General features: G+C 40.4%; 3 protein-coding genes across 3 annotated transcripts in view; 1 reads left to right on the top strand and 2 right to left on the bottom strand.

The window, feature by feature from the left end:
* The window catches only part of LOC105912370, a 3417-nt gene extending 2648 nt beyond the window's left edge, over positions 1 to 769 (top strand). Inside the window, exon 2 of the mRNA XM_012841325.3 lies at positions 1 to 769. This exon is cut by the window's left edge and continues 673 nt beyond it. The gene's annotated coding sequence lies outside the window, so the exon portion shown is untranslated.
* The window catches only part of LOC116225230 (extracellular superoxide dismutase [Cu-Zn]-like), a 364295-nt gene that overhangs the window by 285058 nt on the left and 69237 nt on the right, over positions 1 to 10000 (bottom strand). The gene's annotated exons all lie outside the window — the stretch shown is intronic.
* The window catches only part of LOC105912369 (mitogen-activated protein kinase 9-like), a 9223-nt gene continuing 1199 nt past the window's right edge, over positions 1977 to 10000 (bottom strand). Inside the window, exons 1-12 of the mRNA XM_031587414.1 lie at positions 9127 to 10000; positions 8089 to 8223; positions 7741 to 7870; positions 7316 to 7374; positions 6969 to 7107; positions 6662 to 6827; positions 5349 to 5420; positions 3282 to 3464; positions 2711 to 2835; positions 2554 to 2617; positions 2367 to 2444; positions 1977 to 2132 (exon numbers count right to left, since the gene is read on the bottom strand). The exon at positions 9127 to 10000 is cut by the window's right edge and continues 1199 nt beyond it. Coding sequence (XP_031443274.1) covers positions 2059 to 2132; positions 2367 to 2444; positions 2554 to 2617; positions 2711 to 2835; positions 3282 to 3464; positions 5349 to 5420; positions 6662 to 6827; positions 6969 to 7107; positions 7316 to 7374; positions 7741 to 7870; positions 8089 to 8223; positions 9127 to 9143 — 1242 coding nt within the window. The 5' untranslated portion in view covers positions 9144 to 10000 and the 3' untranslated portion in view covers positions 1977 to 2058. The remainder of the gene's footprint in view (positions 2133 to 2366; positions 2445 to 2553; positions 2618 to 2710; positions 2836 to 3281; positions 3465 to 5348; positions 5421 to 6661; positions 6828 to 6968; positions 7108 to 7315; positions 7375 to 7740; positions 7871 to 8088; positions 8224 to 9126) is intronic.

The following is a 10000-nucleotide window of genomic DNA, read 5'->3' as shown; positions in this document are numbered from 1 at the left end:
ATACTGACAGTTACTCTTAACTCCATGGAAAACCTTCATAAGACCATACTGACAGTTACTCTTAACTCCATGGAAAACCTTCATAAGACCATACTGACAGTTACTCTTAACTCCATGGAAAACCTTCATAAGGCCATACTGACAGTTACTCTTAACTCCATGGAAAAGTAAAGGAAAAAATATCTATCCAAAATGAAGTACTGCTATTGAATTAAATAAATAAAATGTAATTGAAAGTAGTGTTGAAATTTCATATTGAATTAAATAGACAAATTTAGTTGAATTGTCACCATACAAGACAAAAATGAGATCAGAAGTGTTCCACTCTCTAAGCTCAACATTATTTAAAACCTATAATTATAATCTTGTAGTTCTGAAGCTTTGATTACAAGTCTGTGTCAACATCCTTATGCAGTATATGTATCATGCATAACTAACCTTCACAAGTACCTCATGTTTTTGGGCATTTAAGTTTGGCTTCACATTTAATTCCCTTGTATGTAATGGTTTACATTCGCAATATTATCAATAGCATGTAGCTATAAGCTATATTAACCATAACCGTAACTCTAGCAGCCTCATACAAACTGCTTACTCATAGTAATTTATGACCACAGAATGCCATGAGTTAATAACCATCTTGTTTTTCTTTTGAGGTAGGTGTGAGTTACAAAAGAGCTATATATTTACATTTACATTTACATTTACAAAAGAGCTATATACCATATTATTATGTGGTAAAATACCAATAAAAAGTCTTACCAGCTCACAGGCTGTCTTATCGTGTTTGTACTTGGTGAGTTATTATGTATTAGTTTATATCTACGCCACTTGACAGTTCCTATAGACACACCATGCAGTGAGAGCAAATAAGGGTTGGCAGATGAATACTAAGGTTTCTTTGAAGCCGTCACTCAACACACAGTGCATGAAACATTATGAACACTGTATACCATTTAACGGAAACGTCCTCATTTTAATATAAATGATCTTTGAGTAAACTAGAACCCACTCTGGGTATCCCTGCATATCTGTTGTCTTTAACACTCCCACTCCAGGGAGCACAGTGGTGATGGTACATGTCTATACATTCATCAAATACGCATGCATACAGAAATAAACCTCTGAGACAGTACACTTACTCAGGAGCACATCAGCACAAACATGCACACGTCTGTAAACTTTAGAAAAATAACTGAGATGCTAAATTTGTGAAAGCCTATATTATTACTCTGGCAGGACGGCAGGGAGGGCCACACGAATAGCCACACTGTATGCATAAAATGCTAATCACCAATGTAAGTCATTTGATTCAACTCCCAAATATGAATATTGATGAAAGCTAACAGGTGTTTACAGGTGCTAAGAAACAATCAGTTGCCATGCTAGTCTTTCTGACCTCTAAATTAGCAGTCCTTCAGTGAACTGGAGGTATGAGGATATATCCCTAAGGTAATGCTAACTAATCATTTACATCCCAACCCTTGTGACCTTGGCCACGACTAGCTGGAACAGATTTACCACAAAGCTCTTTCCTAAAATGAAGGAATATTTGAAATGAATACTCCATGTACTGAGTGGCAAATCATCAACTGTCATATTGAGCCAAATTCAGTTCAATGTTAGGCATTTTGGTTTATTCATTCATTTTCAAAAGGGGCGGAAAATAAAATGCAATTGCACATTACTACTTTGAGTCTACTTCAAGTAATGGAGAATCACAGACAACTTCATTGAATCCACAGTAACGCTGCTTTCTTGGTTATAAGAAAGAAATCAAATCGAATAAAGTATGTCTGAGAGCCAACTTGGTGAGATACCAGATGAACTCTAACCCATTATGAACTGAAAGTGAACAAATCATCAGGACTTCAGAAGGAAAGACCCACATCCATTCAAAACAAAGCATCCAGAACAATGTAACAGACCCAGGGAGAGGTGCTCTAAGGAGGAAAGACAGATGTGTGACAAGGGAGCAGATATCTAGCGTCCCATCATAGGCCCTCATCTGGGGGTTCACTGAGAGGGTCCACCATGGAGCAGATATCTAGCGTCCCATCATAGGCCCTCATCTGGGGGTTCACTGAGAGGGTCCACCATGCTGCTGTCTGTGTCCGAACCAACTGTCTGCTCTGTGGACATGGAAGACATACAGTATCATAGATGGTGGAGGACTGTGAGATGCCTGTAACACTGTGTGTGTCTGACAGACTCAGCTGTGAACACACACACACACACTCACACACACACACACACACACACACACACACACACACACACACACACACACACACACACAACACACACACACACACACACACACACACACACACACTCTCTGCATATAGAGACATGATCATACACACCTAATGAACCCTCTCTCTGCAACCCAATGTCCAGTCCACTGCTCTCCTCCCAGTCCAGAACCTCTTCAAATATCAAGACTATGGAAAAACAGAAACAGATATATCATCCATGCAGTACATCCAGATAAGTTATTCCACTGTGTGCCAATGAGAGCTGACTTCTTTTCTTTAGATGGACTCATCCCACCTTTCCACTGCTCAATGCTGTGTTCTCGTTCATCCAGCTGCTTGTCTGCGATCTGAGGAGGTGGCTGTGGAGCATGGAAAACACAGAGATGTGGACATCAAAAGAAAACTTTAAGCATAAACCCCATGGTGTATCCTCAATGGAATTGTCTACTCACTGCTTTCACTTCTGCTGGGTCATACCACAATTGAATATAGGGGTGATTTAAGGCTTCCTGCACAGATATTCTTCTCTCAGGGTCAATAACAAGCATCTTCGAGAGAAGGTCTCGAGCTTGGCTGGCTGTCATGGCAACAATACAATTCTGAGAAATGGATGATTTGCAGCCAAGGCAACAGCCCTGGAGGTCAATAGAGCAACAGGACTGTAATGCAGTTTTATCTGAACGATTTGCTCTTTGCCGCTAGACATTTCACCTTGGCAGTTCTGATACTCAGATATGGACTCTCATGAGAAATATATCTTTTATTTATGTCAATATGAGAATGTGAATGAGAATGACTATAGATATCCCTGCATGTTGTGAACTTTGACATATTTAGGTCAAGGTATTTAGCAGATGCTTTTATCTTAAGTGACTTAGACAACCTGCATCATATTCTCACAACATTTTCAATTTGGTTTGTATTTAGGTACAGTAGAAGCAAGCAAGGCAAAGTAATATGTTAACTTTCATTTCATTCTAAATATACTGTTACAAAAAGAGTAATAAAAAGAAGAAGGCTTACTTCTCAGCTTGTCATGTTCAGATTCACTGGGGAAGGCCCAGTCAGGGAGGACCTCAGCGAAGTTGATCCCGGGGAACTGAGGCTTACTCGTCACATAATTCCGTACGGTTTCCATGAGTTGACCCATGAACTCGTAGGATGGCGTACCAAGGACTTCAATGACTTTGTTCCACTGGTCAATGTCTAATCATTGTGGTTAAGTGTTTGTTGTGTATATATGACATGAGACATGATTCATTTTGGTGTCTCAAAAACAGTAAAAAACTTTCCCTTGAAAAAGACCTTTATGATAAAATAATAAAAAAGGGACATAATGACAAATGTGAAGACTGTCCTGACTCCATGACATGACTCTTAGTTTAAGCACCACAAATAAGCCTTGATATGAGACTGTCCTGACTCTATGATACGACTCTTAGTTTAAGCACCACAAATAAGCCTTGATATGAGACTGTCCTGACTCCATGATACGACTCTTAGTTTAAGCACCACACATAAGCCTTGATATGAGACTGTCCTGACTCTATGATACGACTCTTAGTTTAAGCACCATACATAGGCCTTGATATGAGACAGAACATGAGTAGTGAATAACTAAATGATTTAGAAGGATCAGAATACATTGAAAAATCCTAGGAGACTATGCACGCAAATTCTGACAGCAAGTGTTTTCAAAATAGCAGGTGTAGGCTAGTGCTCAAGTTATCTAAAGCCTGTAAGGCAGGTGTAGGCTAGTCATCAAGGTATCTAAATCCTCTAAGGCAGGTGTAGGCTAGTCATCAAGGTATCTAAATCCTCTAAGGCAGGTGTAGGCTAGTCATCAAGGTACCTTAAGCCTGTAAGGCAGATCTAGTGCATAATATGGTGACACATGTGTTGACTGATATCTGACAAATATAATTTATATTTCTTACTCTGTATAGGCCTACATCATGTCTTTCTCTTTTCTTCCTGATCACTTCAGGGAGTAGCATTTTTCAACATTGGCTGCCATAAATTAGCTAAAGTGGACCCCAAAATACTCTTAACCAGCCAAAAATCCTATGACTTCGTAAAAGCTCTGCAGTTCAAGTTTAACTGCAACTTGTTCTTTACGAATACGGTTGGTGTGTAATGCTCATGTCACAAGGAGGCTGTCTCCCTCTGGTGGTAGAAAGGGAACATTTCACGTTGGAGAAAGTGGAAGGGAAAAGTGGTGACAAATCAAGAGAAATAAAACAATAAGACACAAATGGAAAAGGATACATAAATACTGAATGGTATGAAGAAGCTGAACACAAAAGATTATCCATAGAAAACAACACAATCTGGGGAAAGGGTAAACAGAAACAAGTGGTTATAAGAAAAAAACATTTAAATATTTTCATTATATTTTAACATTTGTATCATGATAGATGATACATAGATAAATGGATGGATAAATGCATGCACATATAATGAATGTGTGCTACATCAAATTTTAATGTGTGCTACAAAACCATTTCACAGTCACAAAGTTTGTGAAAGAAGAATAAACTGTTTGAAGTCTAAGGTTTTTTGACCAAGCCAAACAACTTAAAACAAATTTAAAATAAGACAGAAAGCATGTTTCTACCATATGAATATTGTATGCAACTGTTCACATTATTGTAGAGCGCATCTGTCTGCTAGGTGAGTTTCACACAGCTAGGTCCAATGTGTTGGATTGATACACATTAGCTATGCAGTCCAGTTTGAATGGAGTGAAACCCTTTTTGACAACAGTAAGTGCAGTGACTGTGGGGCAGACAGATAAACACAACCAGTATGTTCTTATATTTGTGTGTAACCGATTTCAAGATGGCATCCAGTAATATCTATATAATATCTATCTCTGTGTTGAGATATCAAATAATTTGCAACAATGTCTATAACAATATATGAATGCCAATATTGCTCAGTGACCTGACAGTAGTCAAACAAGTACCATATTATGAATCACATTAATAGACCACCATGACAAGTATGTACTGGAGAAAGAACAGTACTGTCAGCTGACTGGAAACAGAACAAAACAAGGAGGAGATCACCCTGGAGGAGAAAGGATACAGTCCTTCCCTGGAAACAAGATCCTGTGCAGAATCATTTCAGCCATTATGCAGCCCACTGACCAGAGATCGACTACAAAGCAGCGGGATCATGGTGACATGGCAGAGGTATAAATACCGGTCACAAACAGGTTCAACTGGTGGAACAATTGTTATGAGTCTAAACACTCCTATTATGGAGAGCTGAGGAAATAAGAGGATACAAAAATCTGCAATTTCATTTGGAGATTCCATTCACATCTGCTTATACTAGCTAGGGTCTAAGAACCAGGTGACCTAGGGCAAGATACCAACTCACTGATCATGAACCAGGTGACCTAGGGCAAGATACCAACTCACTGATCATGAACCAGGTGACCTAGGGCAAGATACCAACACACTGATCATGAACAGGGGAAACGTTTACCCTCATCATTCCAGTTAATATTGCTAGAATGATGAATGCCCCTTTACTGAGTAAAACCCACATATGTTAAGTCCCGTCCTGTTTCTTAGATTGTTTTCCTTATTTGATCATTTATTCTTCAGTTTTCTGTGTTGTGTTTGTTTACTCCTCTCTCCTCTCGTTTCAGACACCTCACACCCTGCCCTTGTGTGTGCCCCGCCTTGATTGTTTGCACCTGTCCCTCATCACCTTGTGTATTTAGTCTGTGTGTTCTTGCGTCTCGTTGCCAGTTCGTCTTAGTTTCCCCCCTATGTCTCATGTGTGTTGATTCTCCAGTGTTGCCGACCTCTGCCTGTCTTACAAACCCTGCTTTTGTCTTCTCGTAACTGGATTGTCTGCATGATCTTCAAACTGCCTGCCTGTGTACTGAACCCTGACCTGACCCACACCGAACCCTGTCGTCGCTTTCTCCTGGTTGGATCATTTTGCTTGCCTATTGGACTGTCTCCCCGTGTACCGAACCCTGTTAGTAAAGCTATTGGACTGTCTCCCCGTGTACCGAACCCTGTTAGTAAAGCTATTGGACTGTCTCCCCGTGTACCGAACCCTGTTAGTAAAGCTATTGGACTGTCTCCCCGTGTACCGAACCCTGTTAGTAAAGCTATTGTTTGCTCCATATCACCGTGTCCGAGTCGTGCGCTACGAGTTCTACTGTTTGCCCCAGCTCCGATCGTTACAACATCATTTCATATTTTTCATGTATGCTTGCAATAGTATTGTATATGTATTTACATATGTTTAGTAATACATGCTAATACATCTCTAATAAAAGCTATGATTGAGTAAGGAAGTACTATAATGTACTATAAAGTGTATAATAAAGTTTTATACATGGAATAAAAACATTTTTTGCAGAATTTGTCCCTTACCGTTCTCCTTGTACTTCATCCCTAAAATGACCTCTGGTGCTCTATAATATCTGGTCACCACGTATGGAGTCATCATGAAATTAGTGCAGGCAGTCCTAGCAAGACCAAAGTCTAAGATCTTCAGTGTGCAGTCTGATTTCACCACAACGTTGCTGGGCTTCAGGTCCTGCAGTACAGAAACACTACAGTCTGTACTGCCTTTCAATGTCTACTCCAATAATAATAACAATAACAATAACAATAACAATAATAATAATCATCATCATCATCATCATCATCATCATCATCATCATCATCCAAAGATTACCCTGTGAATGATTCCAGCTGAGTGGAGGTGATGGATTCCACACAGCATCTGGTAGAGCAGATAGGACATCCTCTCATGGTCCAGGTCCATGTGGATCACCTGACAAAGACTGGCATCCATCAGCTCCGTCACCAGGTACCTGGGGAGCACATTATCACAGCAGGATCATTATGGGGACAATCCACACCAAATCAAGGGATCTGGGGAGCACATTATCACAGCAGGATCATTATGGGGACAATCCACACCAAATCAAGGGATCTGGGGAGCACATTATCACAGCAGGATCATTATGGGGACAATCCACACCAAATCAAGGCTGTGAGGGAAAGCAAACAGACACTTACAAGTCCTGAAAATCCTCCAAAGACTTCTGAGGTGTGAAGACATTGATGAGTCTAATGATCTGCACATACAAACAGTTTGAGATGTTACATTTCACAACATGGCCGGCCAACAAGTGGCGGATTATTTTGTTTCGCATGTAGTAAAACAAAATGTGGACACGAACCTTAAAAGCGCCTGAAGAAAATGGCCTAAACTTTAAAAACCCATACAGATTCAGAATCCCTAAAACTGATTTATACAGTTATAAGAAGTACAATTCCAAACCTTAGCCTTAGTCTTAATGTCAGGCTAACTCGGTGACCTGAATGAGTAGGACACAAAGCGATCGTCAACACCGCGTAGAAGAATGTGTGGTGGACCAGCGCTGAAGCTTTGATGCTCAAGGCTAACTCATGTACATGTGAAGCAGTAAAATGTTCCGTACATTTTTGTGGTTGACACACTTGAGCAGAACCAGTTCCCTGTAGGCCCGTTTGGCATGGGTCTGGTTCTGGAAAGGACGACTCAATTTCTTCAGTGCAACTGGTATCTCCAAATCTGTGTCCACAGCAGAGCTTTGTACAGAGCACAAACAGAACAAACACAACGAAGATCATATTTTGCTTTAACGTATTTCAAAATGCATAAGGGAAACTATTTGGTAGGGGGAATGCGTGTGCTTAATAAATAGTGTAGTACTAATATAGTAATGTAGCACTGAGAGAGGCAATTACAATATGTCTGTAGAAGCTATTTGACTTTACTGAAGGACCAATTTGCGGTAGCTGCTTACCATACAATCCCCTGTGCCCCAGATCCAATGGCACGAAGTTGCTGGTAGCGTTTAAGTATAGTGAAAGTGGAGTCCCCCACTTGGACATTGTAGAAGTGTTCCCCCTGGTCTGCCATCCTGCCACAGTGTTGACACCTAACGCCAGATTGGCCGGTACACAGGGAGGACGGTCAGAGCACCGGTTAAGAGTACTGGACAGATTCCTCAGCAAAAGAGATTCATACTTCACTAAATAAGTCCTTGTCAAATAAAGCTGATCCTGGTTTTACAATTCTCAGGTCATTTACAGCAAACTTAAATCTCTTCAGATCAGCCACAGAACACTTTAGGAAGACACCCTCTGGCAGTCGATTAAATGGGGTCAATACTGTTGCAGCACATCGTCCTCTTGATCTTTACAGCTTTGTTCAGTGTTTCCAACAAAAAGGAGCGATTATGGTGAGCTAATGAATGAATACTTTGTTTTTCTGCAAATACAAGAGTTGGATTGCAATGCATCAGGGTTCAAACAGCACTGTGTGCTGATCTGAAACAACATCAGGACAATTACTTCAGAATCTGATCCTTCATTCTTTCCCATCTACATTTCTGTTACACTCAATATGATGAGAGAAATAAATAGAGCCCAGTGACTCATGGGTGTGGGCAAGTGTGTGTGTGTGTGTGTGTGTGTGTGTAAGGGGGGTACTGAGAGCACACCTACAGGAGGACCAACACAAGGTTGGATTCAGGGGTTGGTGGCTAATAGGCAGAGACTGTACTGAATTCATTATTTTGTTCAAATTAGATGTTCAGAGCGTATCTTAAACTTGCAGGCTACATAGTCTAGCAAAGGACAACATTATTTACGGACAAGAGACTGTATGTTTTCAGTATGAAGATAATTTGATTAATTTGGATGGAAACCGTCTTCAGTAAGAACTGCGTTTTTTTCTACCCACCCTTCTAGATGTACGGCAGCAATTCTTAGAAATGACCTGTAAAGATAAACCTACCGATACTTGCATTCTTAAAAATGAACAGTAAAGATAAACCTACCGATACTTTAGGTTCATACTTCATCACTGCGAATGTAAGGGTGACACTGGCAAATTAATCAATGATTTACTGGACAGACTGTCCACCTACAAAACGCAACCTTCTTTATAGATAGAGTAAATACATATGCAGTCCGTCTTTATCCCAAAGTATTTTCAATTATGTTTTGTTTAACTACCCTCAGCACCTCACTTCATAATAACAAAACCTTATTTCACTTTACTTTTCAGCGGTAGCCAAGAACCGGCGTTTGTACGTATGCATGCACACGGGCAATGATACCGGCTCCACCTACCTTTTCTGGTATTTTCCGCTTTATCGTGCCGTTATCGGTTGAGTCACGCTTACCCACTTCCTTGTTCGACACACAAAAAAAATGTCTTGCCACACTGTATCGTTAATATCTCTACCTCGATTCGCGATGCCACATTACAGTAACGTGTGACATAGCACTATAATAGGAGGGGTGGACACGTGTTTCACGTCATCAAGCCCTTACCGGGAAGCTGGGGGATGACAGTCGTTCCCGGTGACGATATCTACCGGGGCATCCTTCGAGACGAATATGGATGAAGGACATATGTGCTTTCGGCTGATGTAAGTTGCATTCCCAAGGAATATCCTTATACGTTTAAAAAAGGAGTAGAGCTTTAAAGCTTGCTAGGCTTACTGTAAGTGCAATGCAAGTGGATGCACTGCATACACATACACTTATGTGTAATTAAAGCATTCTTATTGTCAAACATCCAAACAGATACATACGAGGTTTTTATTACACCCTACCCCACTGATGAGAGGTACTTTCCCCCTAAATAATGTCTAATACGCAAATCCTTTCCCTCTTTTAAATGCAGTACACCCTTCTTTCATCTGA

This window comes from Clupea harengus, chromosome 20 (assembly GCF_900700415.2).
Source record: "Clupea harengus chromosome 20, Ch_v2.0.2, whole genome shotgun sequence".
Classification (NCBI taxonomy): domain Eukaryota; kingdom Metazoa; phylum Chordata; class Actinopteri; order Clupeiformes; family Clupeidae; genus Clupea; species Clupea harengus.
This window is presented reverse-complemented; position numbering and strand designations above follow the sequence as displayed.